Consider the following 27041-nt stretch of genomic DNA (forward strand, 5'->3'; position numbering starts at 1 on the left):
CACTACATGAAAAGATTGGATCTGATTTATGGAATGATATGCTTCACATTCACCAGATTATCTAGAACTAGTTTTGTCACCAGACAAGATTTAAAAGCAAAAGAATCTATAAACATAGATTTTCTGTAATGGGAAAAGCATTATAAAACTACAAAATAATCAAACATTGTGGAAATTATATTCTTATTAAGATTATACTATTTTTAAAATTATATCTCCTCAGCTGCTTCTGTGTTTAAGGTGGCTTCTGAGGCTGATCCTTTAGGCTCTGTTAATGGTTACTGGGGCATCACATGGGTATGCAGAAACTTAGTTCTTTTCTTGTTGCTTTCCTTCTCAGGCTATTTAACCTTTCTACTGCATGCTTTGGTTAGACTAAGCTTATGTCATTAGTCTGCAAGATGCTTTCTCCTCCTTGTATCTTCCTTAAAGCACAATGGAATAACTTTACAAATTATACCTCATGAACATATAGATTGTCTGAGTTCCCTTCCGTTTGCAGTGTTAGCTTGCTATCAGTTTTGCATCAATAACTTAACGTATGAATGAAAGATTGATTTGAGAATGGGGTATCCAGCTGTGCATGGTTCCACTCCTTCCTCCCTCATACACACTTATTCAGACTTAGGGGAAATCTTGAGTGGTCCTGTCATGGTAACGTTTACTAGGGCCCATGCACATGTAAGCACATAGTGGAAAACAAAAACATCTCTGAGAAGAATAATAGCTTCAGAACCATCTCAATAATTTCCTGAGGGGAGAGCTAATTTTCAAAAGTGTTAGATTTTATTATTAAAAACCTCCTGAAATCATACTATTCTATGACCATTCCCGTAGTATTTCCAATTGTCTTAGGATTTGCTTTGAACAGATAAGAGTCTGTAACATCCTTCTGTCTCATCAATGCAGTTCTTTTAGAGTTTATCATTGTTATTTCAGGATGTTTGGTTTCTTTCTTGAACAGTCAAGACCTATCATCATCAAAAGCCTCATATAAGTCTTTGTGTTTTCTCTGATAACAAACATACTTAGGACTACATTCTAAAACTACATCCTAAAACAGAAAGATACGTCATTATAAAATGACACACTCAAGAAGAGTCAGAGTGTGTTTGCACTCTCCAAAGCAGCAGTTACTTCATTGAAATAAAGAAGAAAGTTTGTTTAGAGTGCTTAGTCTGCTTTTGATAATGCAAGCTATGGTTAGGAAAATCTCCGAGCATTTTGTTCGGAGATGTCTGAAGCATCAGGTAAATAATTATTAAGTAATTGTACTCTTGCCTGCAATTCTGCAGAAAATAAGATTCTTCTTAAGGCTCAAGAGAGACAGTCATTAATGACAACAGCACTTCATGGTGGAGAATGGTCTTTACAGAGAATTGATATTCAAATCGGAGTGAAACATCAACCAGACAACCAGACCAACAAAGACAGCTGCAACTCAGCTAATGGCTTTTTTACAATATTGATATTGCTGAATGTGTGGTCAGAAAGGGAGAGATATAAATCAATAGAGACTATGTTTTGGTACATATACTAAGGTTGAGTGTGTTAGTTAGAATGAAGAATTAAGGGGGTTAAAGACCCATTTCATTCACATCTGTGACCAGGTAGTTTTGGTGGTTAAAACATGTAAGAGTAAGCAATAGCACCTTGTACTGCTTACTACAGTTTAATTTATTTATCCTTCACCTCCATCCTATCAGTAGTTCAGAGGTGAGCCATACAAGAGAAGACAACTCAATAACTGTGCTGGAGATAGATAGGCTACCCACGACATAGTGCAGCTTAATATATCCTGTGTTTGCCAACTCTCTCTTTCCAAACAGTGAAGTGAAAAGTGAAGTGAAAAGTGAAGTGAAGTGAAGTGAAGTGAAGTGAAGTGAAGTGAAGTGAAGTGAAGTGAAGTGAAAATTAGGCCTTCATTTGTCAGAAGGAGATTTTCCTGTGCTTATTTGAAGGGTCTTAACTTACAGACTAAGGTGTTTTTTGATCCACATCTTCCTTTACCAAGAAAACAGGAGTCTGTTTCTTGTGCATAAATGGATTGATAAAGCTCTCTTCCACCAGGATACTCCAGAGGATACACAAGATTCTCATGAAGCTCTGCTTATATCAGTAGCAAATGTTCTTGTCTTTTTACAAATGTAACATGCTATGTTTGAATTGTTCTTTTAACTCTTCTGCCCTGGAGGAGGAGGACTGTACTGTAAAAGTACTTCTGTATTAATTTCACAAGTGAAGAAACTGTTGTACAACAAGCAGTAATTTACTAATCGCATCCATTTTAATCTTAAGTGCATGTGGTTCAAAACTTCTGAACACGAAGTAGGTTTCGGATCTGCTTCAGCTCTTGCTGCTTCCTGAACAGCAGCCAGGAGAAGGTCTGGGGGTGCCTTAGAATGGAAAGAATGGAGAAGCTCCACTTCCAAGAAGTACTGGAAATGTCCTCAGTCAGCTCAATAGTTGTGGGTATTAGAAAATTTTGCTAGTCTTCCTGTAATTCTTGATCCACATGCTGCCAAGGCTAGTATTTTAGAGAATGGAGGACATGTGCTTACCTATTTGGGCCTTAAGTTACAGGTTTTTGAGTCTGTACATTCTTTTAATTCTCATCTTCCTAAAGAAAAGGCTTTATGATCATCCTACATCTTACAACCTTTCTTTCTGTAGTTTATAGGGTAGATGAGCTAGCAGAATTGCTATGTCCTTTGAAATCAAGGACTCCCTATAGGAAGAGGGCAAGAGCTTTAGCTACCATAACCAGAGCACAGAGAAATTACCTTTTTTTGACATGGACATGACTCTGGCTAAATATAGAGAAAGAGAGACGGAGCCAGGACCATTTTCTTTTGCCACTATCTATTTTGAATTGATAAATAGTATCTTTCTTCTCTCTACAGATTTTTTTAACATATCACTGGAACCTCAGTCTGCAGGATGGATGAATTTGGCAATGTACTATCAGTCTCAGGAGAGGAAGTAGTGTCATTATTCTACTTTAAGAGAAATTACAGAAATTAGCACAACTGGGCTTTGGACCTGTCTTTTTAACTGTCTTTCCAACTGTACCTGATCTCCTAGACACAGTCTTGCAGGCCACGATTTGCTATTATTTTAGTAGCACCTCATGTTTATTTATTTGAGTGTTAATACTTGGCAACTTCTGATGAAGAAGCATTATTGTCTAAATCAATAAAGCTAGCCCTTTATAGGTAAATGTCCACCTTTCATCCCCATCTTTCTTTATAAGAAATGCTTTAAGGAGTACAGTAGCTTCAGCCATTTCATGCCAAGAATACAATCCTATGCAATATTGCTGACGTCACCTCAATATGGATTCGCAAGGGCCAAGGTTATATGCCTAAGAATAAGCCAGCCTCTACCTTCATCATCAGTCTCAAATTTCATCACTGTAAATCTTTATTCTTCTTTTTACAGTAGAATTTTTTATCATTTTTTGTTTGTGAAGAAAAATTTAGAAACATAACCTTTGTCTTTTGGGGTTTAATCCAAACTAAAGATTTTTTGGACTGAACAGATTTTTTTTTTTTTTATACAGTGTGTTTGTTATTCTGTTTTCTGTATCTTACCGCACCTAGAAAATGTATTTAAGTGAGAAGAAATAATATCATTTGAATCAAATATCCCTACATTACAGGTACAAATGAACATGAGTGCTCCAGACTGAGACGGTGTTACTCTGGAAGTCAGATAACTATGCTGTGCTGACACAGTGTGTGCAATATTCAGGACTGTGAATAAAAAAGTTCCAGAATGAAATCAATTCAGTAAGAGGAGGTTGTTGCTGACTGAGCTGAAAAGTGCTGTGTATGCACTGCTGTCTACCATATGCACCAGAAAACCCTGCTGCAGAGCTGCTAGTTGCAACCGTAATTATCGTGGAGGCAGATGATGTCGTCGACATTAGCGTTATTCATGTCAAAGCATCAGTGCTTTAAAAATCTATTCTTACAGAAGGAGCAAACCTGAACATTCATGTTTGTTTGGAAACTCTAGGCATACTGAAAGCTCCATTATTTTTCACTCAAATACAATTGCAAATGTTGATTTGTTTCTTTAATGTACTTTATTCCAGTGCTACAAGTTGCTTGGAGACAAGATATTTTCTAATCACAGTCTACAGTTAATACAAAGCAAATTGTAAATACGGCTGAAAAATTAAAAAAGCCACAAGCTTGTCTGACACTTACAACCTTTTATGCCACTGAAGAAATTATACTTGATTTAATCACAGCAAGACAAAGCGTCTTTACCATAAGTGAGCTTCAGAGCCTACATTACTAATGTATTACATCTTTATTTTACCTTCATTAATTCTGAAGTTACATCGTCTGAACCTATCCATTACATTCTGTGTAACTTGTGCTCACTGCATCCTTTCTAAAAGTGCATGGACATTTTCAAGTATGAGTATCTGTTAACAAAAATGTGTCACTACAATAAAATTACTTCATGACAGTTCCTGCCACAGCTAGAATTGCCTCTTCTCCTGAAATTCTCTGTAACAGCTTAGGCTTGAGTAGCATAAACCACAAAAGATGTCTCAGACACTTCACATTTTACTTTCTGTCTGGATGTGCTTCTCTTTGTAAGAAGCAATCTTGGAAAAAACATGCCCCATTCTACTTCTTGTGGAGTGCAACCGACTGACTTTCTAATATCTCAAAAACAGTTCTTACTGCACATTATCAGTCAACGATACGTTTTCACTTGTCAAGCATCTGACTGCTTCTAGTAAAAGAAATACTCAGTCTATCCTTAAGTGAGTACCAGCAGCACTGTGACCATGGTAATACAGAGCTCAGCACCAGGTATTCACTGAGCATATATATATTCAGGAGCCAGAATCTGTTTTGCAGTTTGTCCTGAGCTTTTCCCCACTGTCAGTACACTGCTAATAGTAACCAAGTCAGCTCAGGCTTGTTTCCTAGAGCTGCTGTAACACTTTTGACTGCAATATAGACATTCCTTTAAGTTTTTGCACCGAGGATCAGAACGACTAGTTACAATCTCAAGCTTGTACATCCAAAACATCTGATTTGAGGATAGCCTTTCATCTTTTTGATAGCTTTGCCCCAAATTGTTATACAATAAAACATCCTTACCATGTAAGAATCAAATCCATCACTTGATTATGATAATTCCTAAAATAGATAAAATGGAAGTGTCGGGGATACTAGTAAACGCTTTTTACTGAGTGGGAAATACTGCTTCAAAAGGTGGACACCTCAGTAGCTGAAGTTACTACAAGAAAACGCAATGGTGTTTGGAAAGTGCTATATACCCACAAGCCTTTGCTATCCTGTTTGATTTCTGCTATTTAATATCAATACATCTAACTACATCACATTTTAAATGTGTCCGTAGCGGCAATATTGAGGGCCGATCTCTAGATCAGTGGTAGCTGACCCAAGCTCCTGGGCTCCAAGTTGCAATGCACACATGTGAGTCAAAGTCAGTCCAGAAGCAGTGTATTCACATTGATTCGATGCTATGCCTGAGCTAAGCAGCTCCACCTCTCAGCTTTCTCTAGACTTCTGCACCTCAACAGGACCGATTAGCTTGAGCACATGGTTGCTCATTATATCTGTTAGGCTGATCTTGCTGTTGGCACCTGTCTGTATGGTTGTCTTGATTTTTAAAAAGGCTTCTCCATGGTAATGTAATTCACAGTAGCCTCTGCAGGACTACAGGATAAAAAAATCTTGATTCAGCCCTTGAAACATATGATGATAAACAGTATTTTGTACAGCAATATTAGTGCTTATGATACGAGTTTATGATACTCGAGAGTGATTATGGAAACACATTCCCTGCCCTTAGGAGCTTACAATCTAAACAAAATATAGTGCACAGAAGAGATCAATATACAAAAAGCAGAATCATTGTTTTCTTACTTTCAGTGCATGTCTTGCTAATATAGGGGATTTTGAACAGAGTTAAAGGAGTGGTTATAAATTAAAATGAAAGGTGATGAACAGAGTGATAGCTTGAGGAATTATTGTGAGTGGCTCAAAGAAATAAGATTATAGAAGGGACCTGAAGCAGGACACAGAACAGATGCATCGTAGAAAAGATGCAGGGCAAAGGATCATTCATGACTGGGAGCTCAGACAAATAGGAAAGCATGTAGCAACAGAAAATAGATTTTAATGTATTTACTTAGCCATATTACTGAAGTTGTGGACACTGACCAAGATCCTGTTGCACTAAGTTTCTTGCTTGATGCCTGGATATGTGACAGAGCTCCCCCCAGTTTCTACTAATTTCAGTGAAAGCTATAGTAGTGTAACTCCTTTGAAAAGCAGGCTGCAGGCTTTTATTAGCTGAAGGCCAAGGTAAAAACTTTGCGTGAATAAATGCAGAAACAGTATGCCCAAGTGCTGGTATGAATATTTTTCACACAGTAATTGTAGCTTCTTGCTCACTGAAAACATTTTCCTGTGCATCAACAAAATAGCCATTTATAATAAGTACAGAAAATATTACAGACACTGATTTTCAAGAAAGACTCATTGAGCAGGGTAAGAGAGAAGCAGAAGGCTAAATGGTAATACACAATATAAAAAGAAAGCATAAGCAATAGCATCCCTTCACCCCACTGTTTGACTTAAGAGTGTTTAATAGTAGTGGAAAACCTAAAGATAGAAATTGGAGTAATTCCATCTTCCTACAAAAGTAAATTCTTAACAATAATGTATTTCTACAGTATTTCTCACTGCAGATGTTTAGTCTTTTAGGAGCTAGGCCACAGGTACCTCAGCTCTTCAAGTTTATTGAATATGCTTTGGAGATTATTTTGGCTAGAGCAAACTGATGGATATAAGCAACTTAAAAGATTGCTTGATGTCTGCTTGCTGTCTCTTTCACTTCTTTACCTCCCCTTTAAATGTCTTGGTAATTGTTTCTGTGCCTACAGCGTCCATAATGATAAAGGAGGTAGAGCAGTACAAGGTCAAAAATGAACAACAAGGCAACAGCAACATCAAATCCGATAAAAATATCTGTGAAAGAAGAACAATAAAGGAAAAGGGAGTTAATGAAAGACATAAATGTGTATCATTTTGGATAGAGAGATAACAGTCTAATTACAAATATGTACAATGGAAATATAGTTACATTTTGTTCATATTTCTGGCAAGATCACATGGCCTGCACTTACTGACATATGCAACATAAGTATAAAAAGTATACTTCAACCCTGGAAATGCATAGATAGCTTCCTGTGCATGGGTAAATCTTACTCCTAGGTTTTCACAGGGCAAGAGGGACCATGTGTAGTTAATGCAAATGAGGAGTTTCATCAGGGATCAGCAAAACACTGAATATATGCAAGAAGGGGGAAATACCAGGACTATTGGAAAGTAGCATGTGTTGCCTTGCCCTTCACTTCCCTCCTGGAAATATTCAGGCAGGAAGAGGTTATCAGCTGTCAGCTGTTAGTAGTCTGAGGCAAATAGCTGCTATATCTGCGTGGATCAGCTGCACTCTGTACATACAGTGGAGGTTAAGGTACCCTCAATACATAGTACATGTGCCAGAAATACAGATGCATCAGTCTTACTGTGCATGTGCAAGCCGTTTTTGCTTTGCATCTACAGAAGGTCTGATGCATCCAACATACACAGGACTCCTCGCATAGCACCCACACCCATATTTCTGTCGGATGTTTTCAAGAAGCGGAGCTCTAGTTTTGGCCATGGCCTTTAGGTAGCTCCTTATGTGAGTATGCAAATCATAGCACTGCCTTCACACTGCTGGGCAAGTCTACTAATATTTTCAGAGAAATGTAATTTCTGTTGGCTTTCCCTGTCCATAGTAAAGCTGGTCCACACTTGTTAAAGGGAGATCTATCTATTGTGTGAAATGTACAAAGTTTGGAGCCATTGATACAAATTCTGTCTCCATGTCTTATGTAGAAAATACAGAGCTGTTACACAACCTTTCATTTTGTCTTTCTTCCCACATTCTTTTGACCAATTTTCTGTAATCACAGGAGAAACTAGTTCAGCAAACTTCTCAAGTGGACAAGAAGAGGTGCATCCGGGCAGAGTGAGGAGGTAAGGATCCTTTGAAGTGTCGTTCCGATAATACATTTCAATGCTATATTGCCTGATTAACAACATTGAAAAGATTTTTTAAAATAGGTTCTTAAATACAATGTTTCCTATTTAGAGACAGAATGTTGGAAAATGGCTCTAACATCCTACTCTAGAACCTGTTCTTCAAGAATGGAAACTTTGTGAAAGACATCTGCAAAGCCCCCTTTGCCAAAGCTGGTTACATTACTGCACAGATCATCACTCAGCTCAAAAGGCCCTTCTGAAGGCTCCTTGAATGGCAACAGCACCGGGCTCTTCTAAGCCAACTGGTTTACCTTGGGATTTATGGGATGTCTTGGAAATGTTGCTGTCATTTGAAGAAGCAGGAAAATTTATTTTACCATTTACTTCCAGCTGGTAAGGCCTGCTTTCCTCTTCTTCCTGTCTTTCAAAGCACACACAGACATGCACATCCAGCAAACATAATTTTTCCTGGTTTTAGTATAACTTTGTGCCTGTGGACTGCTCAGTGAAGTATCAGTTTAAAACAAATTTGTATCTCCTCACAATATTTGAGAGGAAAATGATTTTGGGGAAGGGGGAACCAAATTGCAAACACTCCTTGTTCTTGCATAGATAGGAAGATACTTGCCCACTGCTTTCTTGGTAGAGTTCAAAAAACTGGCAAGCAGCATATGGTGGCAGTTTTCCATTGAAAATATTGAGAGCAATCTGGAGGGCCCCAATTGTGGTGTCATGCTATTGGGAAAAAAAAAAATCCATCCTTGAAAGTCAGTTAAGTCAACTACCATTTATCCAGAGTAATAAGACAAGAGTTGAAAGGGAGTGGAAATCAAGATAAAACAAAACCTGTGTAAATTTGACCATAAAAACATATTCAGTATATTCACCATTGGGAAAAACATGTTAACAGATTACTACAGACAGCAGGGAGCATTTCCAAAGAGTTACTGCAGTATGTGTCTTACATCATCTGGCAATGTCTTGGAGGCAGAGGTACTGGAGGAAAGCAAGATGTGGTCTGAGAAATCAATCTAGTTTTTCAATGCATTTTGCTACTCCTCCCTTCAGGAGTGTTTTCGATTCCAAGGTCAGATTAAGGCAGTATAAAGTAGTATATCCTATGGCATTTCAAGCAAAGATACAAGTACTTTTTTTTAGGTAGTATACCAGACAAATAGTTGGATACCAAGACTGTTCTCCTTGCCTCCAGATACACTCCTGAACTTTTAAAATTGTTGTTCTTTCTGTTTGGACTTATACAATAAAATCTCAGTTTGGCTTCTATTTTGGTAGAATCAGTTACCCACCCACCTGCAGTCTCTTCCTCTCCCCACTATCCCTCCTCTTGCAGGGTATCCCAGGAGGAGGAGCTGAAGGAAGGAAGTCCAAACACCTTGACGCCTAAATTTTGCAAGCATCTTTATATACGTATTTGCTAGGCTTATTTATATTAGTCTAACAGCTATGTGTTAATTATTATGCAGGATCTGGAACTTTTTAGACTGATCAGTTTCAAAAATAGGAGTGTACTTGGCCCCAAGGCATTAAAGCAGCAGTGAAAATTCTAGATGCACTTCTTCTTCCTTTTCTGAAAGAATGTAGTAGGGCTAGAGAACACGTAGAAAAGGCAGCAAGAAAGACTTAAGCTATTGAGCGATTTCTATATGAGGAAAGATTCAATAGGATAGGACTCTTGGAAAAGGAGAGATAGAGGAGGTGTGACAGAAAATAGTAAATTCATGAGTGACCCTGGAAAAATGGATAAAGAATGACTATTCCCTGCTTCTCACAATAAAAATGCTAGGAAGGAGCTAAATCAGTATTAAGTTTCAAAAAAAATAAGGAAGTACTTTTTTTTGTTTTAACACACAAGTCATTGCCACAGGATGTTGCAGAGGCCAAAAGTATAAATGCATTAAAAAAGTGATTAGATAAATTGACAGAAGAAAGTCTGTCAAGAGCTATTAAACACACAGACACAGATTCTGTCTCAGGAAGTCCCTAAGCCACAGATTGCTGGAAGGTTGTATCAGGGGAAGCATCTCTCTGTGCTGGCATTATTCTCACATTTTTCCCTGCCATTGGCCATTGTTAGAGACAGGGTAATGAATGAGCTAAGTGGATCTTGATCTGACCTAAATGGCCCTCTTCATCCTCTAAAATAAAAAAAAAAAAATCCACAACTGTATCATTCCTTTCTAAGCAGAGGAAGGGTTTGGAGGAGCAGCTGAAGTTCTTCTATGTGCCAGCATCTCTGGGTTAGGAGCACTTAAGGAAAGATGCAACTTAGAGAAACTGTACCATTAAGTTGCAGAAAAAATGGATGATAAAATACATAGTTTTTTTTACCAAGTACAGTTCGACTGAAACTGAGGTGAGATCCATGCTCCTGCTGTGTTCTTGTACTGACTGGTGTTCGGCTTCTTAGCTGAATTGAACTGTATTACAGTATTCTTTCATTTAACTTACAGGGATACTCTGATTACTCTCTTTAAGGGTCTTTCACTGGTAAAATCATAGCAAGATTTATGAAAGCTGAAAATACTCACTGCAGAGTAGACCTCCATTTTTCTTTGTTTTGAAGAACTGGCAGCTTGTTTAAAACTATTTAAAATAACATTCACAAGGACACCTTAAAAAGATGGGAACAAGGAAGAGGAAAATGAAGATATAACATTTGCATAGAAACCAAAAAGGCAAAAGATTTTGAGTATCAAATAGAAGACATCTAGTCAGGCCTCATACTCATTTTTTAGCTTACTACAAGTTCATAAATAGAGAGAAGATATTACAGAGGTGAAATATATAATGCATCATCCAGGTCAAGTGAAGTGACAGGATTTACAGAAAATCACCTAGAACTCTCCTGAGAACTGAGGCTAATGACACTTCCAGTTTTGTTATGCTGAAACCTCCTCTTCATCATTTTTTGTCTGTTTGGAGTGTTGCAATAATGACAGCTGTGCTAGCCTCTTCCTCTCTAGATGCTGAAGAAATATTTTTAACTGTTTACTTTCAACAAGTCACACAGTATCAATTCTTCATTTTTCCAAAGCTCTTTTGAACTCCTTCTCCAGACCAGAGATATTCTAAAGCCAATGGGATAAGGGCAGCAGAAATTCCCTGTACCACAATTTATAACACTCTAGGGAAAGAGGGCATAACTGGTATGCTCGTGAACTATAGAAAAAAAGTCCTGACCACATGATATGGCCAGCTACCAGCTAGTGGGCTTCAATGCAGGTCTGAGCCTGTAATTACTATATGGCTTGATCCAATGATGTATATGCCTAGATGATGAGGCTGCTAATAATTTTTTACCTAGGTCTAGACTGCAGGGTAGGTGCATCACAAAGCCTAGCCCTAAATGGTCCAGCCTGCAGATATTCAAGCTCCCTTGTTTGGGTTTCCTGCTTATGGACACTTGGGGATCATGTGATAAATGCCTGGGTTGTGTCCTGAAGTAGTGTCAGAATGTGCATAGCCTATGCGCCATGAATTTGGAGCTAAGTAGTAGTCCCAGTTCTTGCAGTATAGACATAACTTGAATCTCTCGTCATCTGTTCTGATCAGACTGTTTTGATTTTGCTTTATATCAGACTCTCGGAGAGCTACCAATGTGTTGCCAAGGTTTTGGCACAACATATAACCCGTACATCAAAGGGAAAAGCAAAGATCGGGAAACAATTAGAATAAAAGTTGGAGAAACAGATCTTAAACTTAATCTAACCTACTATCAGACAAGTAATGATCGTACCCATGAGGGCTTGATTTTTTCCCTTGGATTTCTATAATCTTTCTTAAAATCCTAATCCCTTAAAAACTATGGGATAACTACAGACATTAATGTTTACACCTTGTTTCAATATCTCATCCATGCGAATGCCAGTGTTCAGCACATATTTTCATGCTTAATATGGCATCCAATGTCCATAGTTACAAATCAAGGTTCTGTATCAGTAATCTTGCATGAGGAAGGTGACAGAATGTTGCATGTTATCATAAGCATTGTCTCCTCCTTTCTGAAAGCTATGCATTTTTTGATTTACCTCCTTGTAGTCGTGATTTCTCTTCTGTTTTATAAATCCCAAATAGTGATAATAAGGACAATTCTGACAGTTTTTCCATCTTGTCCATTACATCTTTGGTGGCCCATACAGAGAGGGTATAATTGTGAATAGCCTAGTGATAAAGGAAAACAAAATAATGTTTTTTTCTTCTACTGGTTTCCATCATCCTATTGGCCAGCCTCACACTATTACCTTTAGACTCTCTGAGGCTGTGCTGCAATTCTTTTCCTAGTGTGGTTTCACTCATTAGCATGCCCTGAAATACCCTTTGTGGGAATGGGGATCAACCTGAAGTGGGTGAATGGGAAGAGGGGAAATACCTGTGTGAAGGGGAACCATTGTAGGTATAATGTGTTCTTGCTAGAGAGATATATGGTTTTGGTTTTGCCAGTGTGAAAGATTGCAGACTTATATCTTATCCTCTTCCTTTCCTCTGGGTCTTCAGGGTATAACCTAACCCCAACTTTTCCTGCGTTTTCCATGCAGTTGTCCAGATACCAGTTCCATCACTTGCCATTTACAGACAAGTGTCACTCTCCAGTCATATAAGAGTGACAGTGTCTTATAGTGTTTAAATGCCTCAGTGTGTGGAGGATATGTTCAATGCCTTCATGTGCTGCTGCTAATGACTGGGGCCAAATGGAATCATCCCATGCTTGGGGCCAGTCTGATTTTATTCACTGGTAGCAGTCATCACCTCCTAATTTTCTAACTGATAGATCTTACCTCTCATTTTCAACGTCTAAATATTTCGATGTTTACCTGTTGATAGGTTAAAGCAAATAATTTGATTTTCCCATTAAAAATCATAAATATGTCCTAGGGAGCATGGTTAAACAATTCTATAGCAGCAAATTGGGAAGGAAAATGAGGGAATAAAGGGAACAGATTTCAGTACCAGTACATCAAATGGAAACAACAGTTTCCCAAGCTGTAAACCATGTTTTGGGGTGGTTTTTTTTTACCAATGCACTAAATTAGAACTTAGATTCAAATTAAACAATAAAAAAAAAAAAGCAAATCCAGGAGAAAGGGCAACTAATTCCTATGAAACCACATTGCCATGGTTTAATTGAAATCCAACTTAGGAGTTATATTCTTTCCCAGCCTCTATTGCCTTATTATTACCTCACAGTGTAGAGTATCATATGTATTCCAGAGCTGGAAATTGTCCAGTTTTTTAAGATTATTTAGTTCAAGTCCTGTGTTAACTGCCATTGTTTGTAAAAAATCCTGGGGGGGAAAAAAAGTGAAGAGTATACCACAAATACTCGATACATATGGAACATATATGCATACAGTTTCATTAGCACCCAACCTGGCAACACAGTAGTGTTTAATTTTACACAGGTGAAACCCTTGTAGCGGAAGATTTTGGTTGCAGATTTCATTTTGTAACCATTTCAAGGTACCGATCTCTATTTCAGACACTGCTTTTTCTCAGCCCTGCTATGGAAAAGTCTGGTGCTCTCTCTGCTGCACTCTTCTCTCCCTCTTCTGACTGCTCCAGGAGGCTACCTCAGTCACCTCAAGCCTTCAGATATAAGGAAGAGGAAGGCACTAAGAGAAAAGGAACATGAGGAAAAAGATGAGGAGAAAATAGAAGATTAAAAAGAGAGCTGAAGCAAATATTCAGGATGAGGCAAAAAGAAATTGAAAAGGAAACTAGGTTTTCCTTCTGCCATTGAAGGGGAGCTGAATATCTAAGTAATAGTTCCACAGCAATTCCCATAGGGATTCTTGCTACGCGCTACCACAGGAAAATAAAGGGACTCCTTAATATCCCCTGTTCCCATGTTACCTGTTTCATACTAGTAGCTGAGAGAGAGGATAGCTATGAAGTCATAATTCACCTCCTATTGCAGGTGAGTGAGGCTGACCAGAGCAGCTGAGCTAGCAGAAAGCTAGAAATAATAAACAAAAAAAGGAAATTGTTGTGTTTAGCCCAAGCACTAAGCCTGAAGCGACTTTAAGAGAATGTGTACAGGTGCAGTCAGGGTATGAGGAACATGAGACCCCTGCTTTATTTGTGCAGTAGTGCTATTACAAAGTGCATTGTAGGCAAACAAGAGAGCAGCGGTAACCACTAGCTAGAGCAATTGTTATCCATAAGAACATGGTTGCTTGAGGCAGGTGCACCATCCATGTACCTATGTCCTGCTGCAACACTGGAATGGGAAATTTTGAATCTCTGACTGTGAAGATTTGTGTCAGGACCAAAACAGAATCATGTCTTATGACGGATCCAAAATGCATCTCAGAGAAATTTACACAAGTCAGTGTTCACCTGGTTGGGCTTGCTTTAGTTCTCTGTTGTAGTGTCAACTTAGAAAGTCACAGCAGGAAGGCATAAAGCTTCCCAAGTTTCAGACTTATCAGAATTGGTTTTGTACTACCCTTTAAAACTGGAAATTGCTGCATCCAGAAATTTCTTCTCCCCTCAGATCACAGAACTTTAATTATATGCAGCTCTAAATAGTCTCAGAAAATTAATGTTAAATTCACATTTTGAAAGATTACTATAGAAAAGTATGAGAAATGCATAAGCATATCAAACATACTTTTTGATCATATTGGCCTAAATTTCTGATTTTAAGAGAGTCCTCAGGATTTTTTTTTTTTTTTGCATTTATTTATTTTTGCATTTTAGCAAAAGGAAACAATGCAATTCCATAACTTCTACATCTTAGTTACTTTCCTTCTTCTTAGATTTTGTTTGCTTTTTATTTTGCCTTACCATGTATGGTTGTATTCTACTTTGAAATTCACTAGATGTTTGTGTTTCATTCTGAAGTTCCTCAGAAAGGGGACAGTCAGGCAGAGGAAAATGCAGCATCTGAAACAAGAGAAGTAAAACTTAGTTCTAGAATTAATCAACACACCTCTAGTTCTTCTATTGCTGAGACTGCTGATGTAATATTTGTTAGATAGATTAATGGCCATGCTACAGGAATGGTTTGTTTGAGTACCTTTTTCATAAATTCAGTTAACATAAGCAATGGATTGTGGTAACTTGACTTTTCAGTGGTTACTTGTGGCTATGATAGCTTGATTTCCCTCAGTTTAACTGTTTTTGACAAAAAGCAATTATGCGTGTCTGTCAGGGGATTGCTTTGAGAAATGGATCAGAGTCCATGATCAGGAATTTTAAAAAAACTACCATTTCCCTCTTAATTTCTGAATCCCCCTAGATGCAGCTTGACTCCACCTGGTACTGGAATCTGAATTGCTTCTGCATCTACATATCCTGCTCTCATCTCTCTGGAGATAAGCGACATATTATGATAAGCATTTTAAGTACCACTTAATGGACAGAAGTCGAAACAAGAGTGACAAATAAATTGTGCTCCTGAAATATCAAAAAGCTATGAGCCTAATGGCTCTGTTCTTGTTTAGGGGTGTGGCTCATTTTCCATAATTCCAAATGTATGCATTATGAGGTCACCTGACAGTATATATTTGATCTGAACCCTCTGTAAATACATATGTGTCCATCAAACTCTGTGCTCTGGCAAATATGCTTTATGCCAGTTGCGGCAGGACAGATGATACCTGATCCAGCATAAAGTATCAGTAAAAAGTTATGATGAGCAAAATAAGCTTGTGCTGGTGCAGCACTTTATGTCACATCACTAGAGCATTTTTGACCCAGCACTAATATTGTCCTATGAGAAGGTCTACTCTGTCTTGGGTGAACATTAGCAGACTGCACTTCCAGTGCTTCTCTTTTCTCTTTGATTTATCAATGTGAAGCTTGCAGCAGCCACCAACTCACTCTAGCACACTTTCACTTGGACAGATTTCCAAGGGTGCATTTTTTCTGTAACAGCAGCACACTCAAAGCTCAATATGAAACTGGAGAATGTTGTTTAATTACATAATAACAAATGTTTCTCTTGCTGCATGGCTTAATTATCGCCCTCTAGGTGTTATCAATTAAGTCACTCCCTTTGGCCTCATGAAGCAATACTCAGTACTGTTGCCTGTCAGGTCATGATAGATCTCAGTGGCTGAAAAATAAACTGTGATTAGGTATTTTTTACAGGACTGTACTTGGCCTCGATTTCCCACTTTGTGTTGCTTAGGGCTTGAAAATACCCTCAAACATCTGCTTGGTTTAGCAAGGGAACAATGTTTTTTCCAGTTGGTTTGCATATTTAACAGGAATTTTGAGTTGCCGCAGAGGTGTGTTTCAGTGAAACATCAATACCCACTCCTGAAGCAGCTGCAGAAGTGATGAGGTACTAAAGATTCCTGCAAATGATCTTGCCTTCTCCAAACAGGTCATTGCACTGCACTGTGATTCCCCTAAGGGCTTTGAGGTTTTATTTGGCCAAAGCTCTGACCACTTTGGTGCTTTTTTGATCTTCTGGTGAGAGAACTTGCCATAGTGTCCCACATTTAAATAACAGTGACAGCATTCCTTTCTGTTGAGGGACAGAGTCAAGTTTAAAGCTGAATCACATTGTGCTTAGTCCAGTTTGTGGGCACCCTTTCTCTCTGTACCTGCTTTCAAGCATGGCCTCCAAGAATGGAGGAATGCCAATGGGAGGCAGGTGCGGCCACCCCCTAATGACAGAGTCCATCCTCTGATGTTGGTGACTGGACAGGCAGTTATTTAGTAAGGTTTTTGTATACATTTCCTTAAAGTTAACTTCTGTCCTCAAAGGCAGAAGAAAATTAGCCTTTCTGTCATTACACTCAATAACTTTTTGTCCTTGTTCAACACACTGTTCCTTGCACAGTCCTTGTCACAGGAGCCAGTGAAATTAAAATCTAAACCTGAGTCATCCAGAGAGAGCTACATATGGTAGAACAAGACCTACTATGCTCTTATTATGAACTGCAGGGCAAGTGCTAGGGTTTCATTAAATGTTCGTATAGCACTGAGCATAAAAGGGCCCTTGTCTGTAATTAGGGTGCCTAAGCGCTACCAGAATAGGAAAGTAATAATTGAGAGGTCATTATAGTGGCTGGTGGAAATTCTGTTCCTTGAATAAACTATGAAACAAACTGGCCACGGAGGGGAAGTCTGTCTAGCTGATGGGTGCTTAGAAAAGCACTTGTTCTCTATAAAGGTTTAGGGCCACTTCCCTGTAATACTGTCCAAAACTGTCCTTGCCAGGAGAAATGTTAGAGCTGTACCTTGAAGAAAATGGTAGTGTGGACGACAATTCAGGTATTCTGCAACTACAGAAGGAGGATTTTCATGCAGCTATTACCGTTGACCTATGACATGCTTGTCAGCCAGTAGCTGCAGTTGATGTTTTCTATTAGATAGAACTCAAAAAGAATAGAAAATATTTTTTAGCTTTTTTCCCCCTTTTTTCTCTTTTTTGCTTCTGGGAAAGTTTAAGGCGTTACAGGAAGTGTCCAGTGAGTACTCACCCGGTCTGTTGATTTTTGCAAAATATGAACTGGAATGGGTTGCCAGAGAAGCTCAGGGTTCCAAATTTGGTGGCCAGTGGGTGGAAAGAGGCCAGCAAGGTATGTCTGGGCACTCATAATGGTGCGATCATAATCTGTACTTTGGATGTAAAACTGAAGATAGAATAGCAAAGAGTTACAAATAAAATGGAAACAATAAAAATAATAAGGAAATTTTACCCAACTCATCAATCCTGGTTTCTTGTTTTCACTTTTATGCTTTTGCATAGAGTTAAAAGAGTGAAACCATAACTCAGCTTTCTAGGGCCCTACTTCATTTGTATAAATGGAATTGCCAAAACATCTTTCAATTTGGAATCTAACCCTCAGACTGAACTAAGCATGATTTAAAAGAAGGAAGCTTGCCATCTTCTGAGATTCAGAGGAACATTAATACGTGTAGATGTGGTGCTTAGGGACATGGTTTAGTGGTGGACTGGGCAGTGTTAGGTTTACAATTGAACTCGATCTTAAAGGTCTTTTCCCACCTAAATGATTCTATGATTCTATGATCCATCTGCTATACCTCAGGAATGAAGGAACTTAAAACCATAAATCTCTCTTGGAAGCATGGCAAAGCTGTAGTCTTTTATGCCTTCCCATCAATGCATCCCTCCTCTACTGACCAAAATGGTAGTGCTATCTTCCCCATGATGGATCTGTACCGTATGACAAGCACATCCAAATGACTGTTAGACCTCTCTTTTACAGGATGAAGTGTGTGACCATAGCCCATCACATGGCTGGACATGCATTCACCTTTCAACAGGATAGAACTATCTATGGGTAGAACTATCAACTAGGGTCATTATCTATAAATTCCCAATTAATTCAGTGGTGTGGAGCTGTTCAGTCCTGGAAAACTGGGCAGTGGAAGACCCTAAGTGGAAGACTCTAATCTATGTTTTTACCTTGACATAAAATCCTGACTTTCAAAAACGGTCTTCTATTACCTCAATTTTTCCATTAATGAAATGAATATGATGATGTGCTTTTATCTAGCACAAGTCCATAGTTCTGCTGTACTAGAGAAAAATCCTCCAGACAGTTCTGCTGTATACCTCTTTCCGGTTGTATGTGCTGTTCAAAAAGTTGGAATATCTTTCCCTCGTGTACTGTCCAAGTTCAAATAGCTGCTGCATTCCAATCTGTAAGGCAAGCATACAGATGACTATTAGATTAAGGTGACTGGAGAATCTTAACGTAGAAGTTTCTTTCCTATTTTCTTTTTTGTCTTCAGCAATCAGTTTTTAACTTATCATTAACCATTTGTATAATGTACTGTATATGTTGTAGGTGATCTAGAATTTTTGACAGAAATACTCATTTCTAGCGATAAAAAAATGATACACTCCTGGAGTTATTCATGATCAACATTGTAAAGAGTATGTCAGTTAGTGACAGCTGAGGAAGGATGATTGATAACCTACTGTTTATTATTGTCATTGCTCTGCTATTTGATCAACCTGATAAATTTGTGGCTTGCATTTCATTCCTTAAGTAACGTTCTTCCATCTTTGCCTTGGTGCACCTGCAGTAGTCTTAGATTGCACACTGTCTTTTCTGTTATTCATTTCCAAACCCGTGAGCTGAACTTTTTAACTTTTAGCTGTCAGAGAAGTACATTCTTACTACTGTTGCTAAAAAGATAATAAAATAGCAAAAAGTTCTCAGAAAAATCTGTGTCAAAGCAGAAACTTTTTTCTTCTTACAACATAAGCTATGTACTTGGGGATAGTAATGTGTTGTCCGAGTGTCTGAATTTTACAGATCCTCCAATCTCCACTTCAAACACTAAATGCTGAACTGTCTCTGATTCATGCTTCTGCATCATGATGAAGTATTATTAGGAATTGCGCTGGCCTCTCTTTGCTCCAGAATTTCATGTCAAAAACAGTTACAGAGCTAAGGCTTGATGTTGAAATGCCAGAGCAAGAAGTAAGTTCAGTGCATCCTAGTGAAACTCTAGGCTGAAAGCAGCCTTATTAGAAGACGCATTGTCGCCAGAAGCAGCCTTCTCCTGCAAGACTTCCCGTGTTTTTTGAGTAGGTGGTTGCCAGTCAAATGATGAGGTGTGGGCTCATCAGTTGACCTGGTGGGCAAGTGTCATCCCTTTACCCTGTCACAGGGCCCAGTGCTTAGTGATCATTAGAACTTCATCAATGTTAAAAGTATAGACAATGTTTAAACTTACCATTTATTTGAATGCAGACACATTATCGGGAAGTTGTTGCTTTTAGGAAGGTAGTTATAAAGCTATGATGAACAAGATTTCAATTTAACAGTAGTTGGATGAATAATGTTGCAAAAATGTTTATGAATTGCTAATACCAACCATTGGTACTTGGGATTTTCCAATGTTTCTGAGGCACACACAAAAAAATCTGCCTACTTCCTATTTTAGTAGCGTATATAAGTGCTTCTAAGAAAGTCAACATACCTTGGTAAGCTGTCCATATCCCTGGGGCCATTCACTTTCTTTGTGTAGATCAGTTGGAAAGCTTGTAACTGGTGTTCGGTCACCATGTCGGAAAACCTAACAAAATTACCAGTAAAAGATCAAGTTAATTACTGTTAACATTCCTTTCTTACCTAGCTAGAAGTCAAGCATACATTATACTTCCAGTGCCATTTTTCAAATTAAAATATTGGAGAGTCTGCAGAAACCTAGTCAAGTACGATTGGAGTACATTCTTTACACACAAGAACAGGTATAATTATATAGGAATTTAGTGGGCATGAGCCTGATGATTCTTCCGCCTGGAACATAAAATTAATCACCCAAGATGTTAATGCTGAGATTACATCCATAGCTAGGCACCTAGACAAGAAATCTGACTGAATTTTGGACACTCAGCACCTCTGAATACTAAACCAGTTACTGATGTGTTTGTATGAGGATTTAATTACTTTGGTATAGATACTTGAAACTTTTGGTAACTGCTTTTTTCACAGCAGGATCTTTAAAAGTAATTCCATGTACACATGGATCGTATGTTTGATTTCTCAATCATCCTAAAACATAAAGATGAAAAAGTATAAACATTTGCACTGTTAGCTTACTTAATATTTATTAATATTTTTACATACATGTATGAAAATATTTCTGAAAGTCTGTAGGATTTTTTTTTTCTGTTATATTCAGTGAGAGCAAGGAGTTTGGTCGCTTTCCTATCCTGGACACTCCAGCATGGTGAATATTAATGTGATATGTTCAATCATATGATTTTACATCAGAAACCTTAAATGAGCCTTTTTGTATTTTTATTCCAGATACAAAGAAAGTGCCAACCCTAGATTAAATAGTTCTGGAAAACTCTGAATTACCCTCCCTAAGTATGTCACGTGTAGGCTTAGAAAAATGAAGTCCACAAAAGTTTCACATGAAAGGAAATGCTGGAATACAAATTCACAGGGCTCCAGACAATCTTCCAGGATGCTGATCCAAACTGTTGCAAAAGTTACCTTTGCTTGTATCAATGCTCACATAACCAACCTCATTCTTGACTTTGCAGAATAAAATGACAATGTGGTAGCATGATATATTTGTTCATAAAATGACATTTATTCCATAACACTTCACTGGTATACAGCTTGATTATAATTAATACTCTCCATCGCCTCATTAAGCCACATCATTCTTGCCCAAACATCAGAGAGGTTTGTTCACACTAGTTAGTTTGCCACTCCCACTGGGAGGTCTTTTATGTTTATATTTTTCAAAGTAAACACAAGCAGTGTGGCTTAATGTTTTAATTACAACACACACCCTTTTCGTCAGCCTTCTGTACTAATGTGTACAGACCTATGCTAGAACAGGTACTTCAGAGATGGAAAATACTATCCTTTAAAGGCAAATATAATTGGATTTCTCCCTCTGCTTGTTTTCTACAATAGACAGCAAGGTTTGCTAGAGTAGATGTTACCATTAGAACCATGTGGAAAACTGCTTATTATTTTTTTGCTTTGCTAGTTGAATTTCACTGAAGATATGGCCAACCTGAAATCAATATTTTTCAGCAAATCAAGGAGTTTTTTTCACCATCATCAACAACATGTTGATCAATATGAAATTGCACAGTTTCAATAAAAAACCACCCTTTTTTCTGAGGTTAAGTACAGCAAAATAGTCCATAAAATCTTTCTTAAATGTTTTATTTTTGCTTCTCTATGCAATTTTTAATTCGGTACATGCCTTTTCTTACTAATCTGGAATTTCATTTGGTTCTTTATAATAATTTCTCAGTGCACCTCTAGTGAACAGGAGAATAGGTAAAAAGCTGCATTGTCTGGTGGTTGATTCAGCTGCATGGAAGAAAAATGAGTGAGGAGGACTTTTGTGTCACTGCTTATTTCCTTGGTGTTTTGACATGCTGACATATATAGGTGTCAGGTAGGATTCATTAGCTTTTCTGGACAAGCTAATGCCTCTGTAAAGAATGAAGGTTAAATTCCCAATTACAATGTAGCTGCATACTTTCTTGTTAAATTATCCAGCTTCACAGAAAAGCATTTTTATGAGTAACTGACAGTTGCTCAAATTGACTGACGTGATTAAATGACTGTTTTGTAGGCAATATGTAGCAATGGATCACTTGGCCAATAAATATGCCCTTCTTATTAGTGAAAACATACTGAAAATGTGTTAGATTTTAAATACGGGTTTATGATGCTTTATACTTAATGTGCAACATAACCCTCAGTGTATATTTCACTGTCAGAACAGTCAACCCCTAAAAACTTTCAATAAGCCAGAACAGAGTAGCATTTTACCTGAACAGAGGTGAGAGGGCAAAGAGATAAAGATCAAAAGATATTCAAATGTGTGTGGGAGCAGGAGATGTAAAGAAAAATATTTTCTCACTTTGTAACCTTAAGAAATGGAAGCAGTGGAGGGTGTTCTCTTCTAAAAAGCAGCACAGCTTCTTTTTACAAAAATAGAAAAAAGTTCAGTTCCTTGTTTGTATTTCTGCATCTTCATTGCACAGTGACATATAAATATGATACTAACACTATGTTGGAAGTAGCAAGAAAGAAACAAATACTTCTAAGAGCAGAAACCTGGTTTTAGGAACTGAAGGACTAAGCTTCTCAGCCAACTGATTTTTGTTTGTGCTCAACCCTCCTTCTTGCTTGCTACTTCTGAAAATGCCCTTGCTTCAGTTGCAGTTGGAAATGAAGCAATGAACTTATGAACAACCACTTAACCTAAAAGGCTAACTTGTTCAGTCATAGTTAGCTACATTTTAGGAGACTTTTTTTTTTTTAATTTAATATTTTAAGAAGAGCTTGTATATTTGAAAGTTTATCTTTTTCATTAGACCACCTGATACTGTTAGGGAAAGAAAATATATCCCTACAAAGCTTGCCTTGCTCATCAATTTGTATTTCTCAACACTTATCATTTGGGTTTTGTTAAAAAGGAGTCGATCCTTCAAATTAATTTAAAAATGTGTGCTGCAGCATTTGTTACTCCTGGCCTACAGACTGCTTTCCTGATCTTTCAGAAGACATAGAACATAGCACAATGGGAGAAGAGGAACAAGGAAGCATCATAAAAGGGGAAAAGACACTAGAAATCAAGAAGGAAGGGACAGCAAGGAAGATGTACACAAAAAGAGCAAAGCACACCTGTTTGATATATTCATTTCAGCACTTCTATCTGAAGTGCTTCACCTCCGTCAGTTCTCAAAAGCAATAGATGGATAGTTACCAAATACCCTCTCCTTCAACTCTAGTACAGCTTGAACCTGATTTGGTGTCTGGGTTCTCACATTCACTCTTTGTAACCCTGAGAGGGTGATCACTTCAGATCAAAATGACCACATGGCTCAGACTTTGGCCAGCATTTGATTCCATTGTTGTCAGGTGAAAAATCATATTGGAGAAAAACTGGTGCAGAGGAGAGGGTGAACTGAGAATATGGCATGTGTAGTATATGTAACATCTTCATTCAGAAATGCCATGAATTACAGTGAATTATCTGTCTCTGAGTAATAGTGAACTTCTTACAGATGTTTTTATTGACAGACTCAACTTCAAACAAAAAGATTTCTTATTTTGCAGCCAGCAATAGGAATGAGAAACAAGAGAGAAATGGAACTAGTCATGCTGCCAGTTCAGGGAAACCATAGATGCAGAAATACTGAGCATGTTTAGTCAGGGTTTCAAATGGCTTGGCTTGATTAGACAAAAAGATAATATGCTCAGTCAACACTTCCTATCCTGAATTACAACAAGAAAAACATGATGAAATCACAGTACCTCAGAAACCCCAGTTTTTTGTATATATGACAGGTGACATGAGTGCCTGTGTGGAGGCAGAAGTTACAGGTCAGAACTTGTTTATACAGAGGCAATAAATCAGTATTTCATTTCTACTTGGGTAGCCAATGGTCCTAAGTATTTCCTATTCTCTTTTATGTCTAGTTTAAATGCAGCGCACAATAATTATGGTGAAGGCTAATGTTTACATGTGAGAAAGAAAATTAAATTAGCATTTTGAGAAATTGGCTTGAAATAGAGCTTTTCAGCCAAAAGGACTTTTGGCCAGTAATCAAAACGCACAGAATCAGCACAAAGATGGAAATCATGAGGAGAGAGAAAGACACCTTCCCAGAGCATAGCACAATTCTAGAAGTGAGCAAAAGGCAACGTTTGTCTGTTTTTTCTCCTCTGCAGATGTACTTTATATTGTGCAATTCTGCTAGGAAAGTTTAAAAAAGTTATTATGACACATTTTCACAATGCAGTAATACTCTCAGGTGAAAACATAGCAACTTACAGAGTACAGCTGGAAAATGGCTATTGAATTATCTCAGAAAGATGCCTTTTAGACTTACCTTGACTGTAGCCATACCCTCATTATATCCTATGATATCAGTGAAACGTTCTGGGGCCAATTCCTATCCTATTTATTCATACTAGCAATTCTGTTCCCATGAAAATTCAATCAGTGAGTTCGGAAGGCAAAATTCAATCATCAAACACACAGTAACCACGCCTTGAGAAAAGAGATGCATGTTGATAATAATATTAAACCTATTGTAACTTTTTAGGCAGATTGGTCAGTCTGAGGAAAAGTATCAGGGATAACAGGAAGACAGTTTATATGAAATTTACCTATTATTTTAATATTAATTGTGATAAGCTACCCTATAAATAAATGGAGTGCTATCTTTTTTTTTTTTTTTTTGGTAGGTGGGGAAGGTGGCTGCATAGCTGTGGTAAGCAGCTGATTTTGGATAGGAAGTCTCTGTCTCCATAATCGGGAGCATTGCCTGTAACTCTTTCTGCAAAGCCATTGCTTGTTAGAACATAATAACAGCTGCAATTCAACAAAAGTCTCCTTCCCTTCAAAGAGTTAATTGTCCAAGGCTTACTGACTGCCTGATTTCATCTGTCTGTCCAGTTCTCCCTCTTATCATTGAAACAACATTTAGAGCGTATTGCTGTACACAGAACATTGCTGGAATTAGCGTTGAGTCCTTGCAGTGTGTAGAGCACTAAGCCTCAGCAGCAGTAGGAACTGGTTTTTCCTGTGCGTTCTGGCCTCTCTCCAATTGGCACATCTACAATGCAGCCAGTAGACAACTAGGTATGAAATACTTCATCTAGAGCTGGATGATATGTTTTGGATACAGTACTTCTGTCTGTTATTTGTATGTGCACATAATGTCTCAAATAGAGAAAGGCGGAAGAAGATCTTAAAATTCCTACTTATAAATGTGAATTCCAGTCCCCACAACTTTGTATTGAAAATCTCCCTTCAGACTAACTATTCTTTATCAGTATACCTCTTATTAAAAAAAGAAATTAGAATGAAAAGGGCTATGATGCAACTTTCACAATCCAAACTATTTCATTGAATTAATCTCTCTTTTACCTGAGGTATTGTGGAAAGTGACATTGAAGTAGTGTCTAGTTACTTTAAAATAAGAAATGGCCCAGCAAAAAACCTATTACAGTCCATTTTCAACCTAACTGCAGTAAATGCAACATGTATCTCAAATCTCTACATAAAAATGCCCTTTTCTGTTTCTCAGTATACTGCTGTGCCAATTCAGTTATTCTGAAACGGAAAACACTTTTGGTTTTGTGGTAACTTCTGCAACATCATAAGCTGCAGCTTCCAAGCGCAGCGAAGGTAGGCCATAATCCCCAGCTCTCAGACTGTGCATCAGAGTGTCAGCTAAATTAAACAAGAACAAGTAAACTTAAACCTCGGATCTCTTAACTCCTGTGCACTGTGCATCTACCACAAAGCTAAGTTGTTCAGTTATCTTGAAATAATAACTAGGGGTTAGGAGATGAAAATTCTTATAACGAGGCATTTTTATCTTCCTTAAGTAAAATCTTTAAACTCAGTAAGCAAAAGGGCAGCAGTAGTTATTTCTAGGTCTAAAAAGAGGCAAAGAAACTGCACACCTTGTTTGATTCAACAGCCATATCAAATTCCCTGTATTTCCCGCAACAAAATAGAAAACAAGTCTACTTACTACAACCACAAACTTCAGTTCTCTGTCTGCAGTAGTCTGTTGAAGCAGAATGAGGATAATATGAAAAGAAAAATACAGGATCCTAGATGGGTTGGAAAGCCGTATCACTCCCATCCTGGCAGAGGATGAAAAAAGGCTTTGTAGCTCCAGCAGCTGCTCCGGCTGAGCAGCCCAGACGTCAGGCTGTAGTTTCAAAAAGGGTGGAACTGCTGCCAGTGAATTTCAAATCCAAGAGGAATGTTGTGTGACTACGCAACAAATTGCATTGCCCTTTGTTTTGAAATTACTGTTTACATTCTATTTAATCAAATCATAATTCAGTTCCTTTTTCTCTGTGATATTTTTCTCTTTTGGAGTGTAAGGATGAGGTTAAAATACGAAGGAGTTGCTAAGCATTCCTAATGTTTCAACCTACCTGTTCTGTTTCTACTTCTCAGGGCTCGGAATTTTTCTAGACTATAGCATGGCCACAAGGATGAACTCAGAACCAAGAGCCAGGCAATACCGTTTCTCTTTTCTCTTTGCTGCTCAGTTAGTCCTCTTTCCAGCTTCCCTCCCCTCCTTTTTTCTTTCCTCTTCTACATTCTCACTGCGAAATCAGAATAATTATTTCAAACAACACTTCATGTAGGTTAAAATTACCAGTCCCTCAGGTAAAATAATTGAATAAATCTTGGAACAAGTATGTTCTTTAAGCTCCTTGCTGGGCAGTTATTTGCTTGTCAATTTGTGTGTGTTGCTTTTCTTTTCCCTTGGAGTATACCTATATCTCCCCTTTTGTAACTGCTTATGTCAAGTTCTTTTTTGGCCTGACTTCTCTAAGAGATTTCTTGTGAACTAGCCCTGGAGCTCACATTTTTATTGTTACTGATTAAGAACACTCTTTCTGACAGTAGCTCACTGGCTTTGAGAAGATTGCTCAGCCTGCCTCTGCTGATTTCCTCTCTATAAAACAA

The 27041-nt window shown here is 37.9% G+C and overlaps 1 protein-coding gene across 1 annotated transcript; it reads right to left on the bottom strand.

Moving 5' to 3' along the window:
- Positions 1–6909: 6909 nt before the first annotated feature.
- ACP3 (acid phosphatase 3) lies at positions 6910–26199 on the bottom strand (the record flags this gene model as incomplete). Its single annotated transcript, XM_082313637.1, has 11 exons — positions 6910–7028; positions 7967–8136; positions 8719–8825; positions 10640–10722; positions 12140–12272; positions 13289–13393; positions 14898–14996; positions 17549–17701; positions 18649–18735; positions 20028–20123; positions 26086–26199. 11 exons carry the CDS (start codon positions 26197–26199, stop codon positions 6910–6912), a joined length of 1266 nt encoding a protein of 421 aa, XP_082169763.1.
- Positions 26200–27041: the final 842 nt, after the last annotated feature.

This window comes from Platalea leucorodia (assembly GCF_965183815.1).
Source record: "Platalea leucorodia genome assembly, chromosome: 1".
In the NCBI taxonomy this organism is placed as follows: Eukaryota; Metazoa; Chordata; class Aves; order Pelecaniformes; family Threskiornithidae; genus Platalea; species Platalea leucorodia.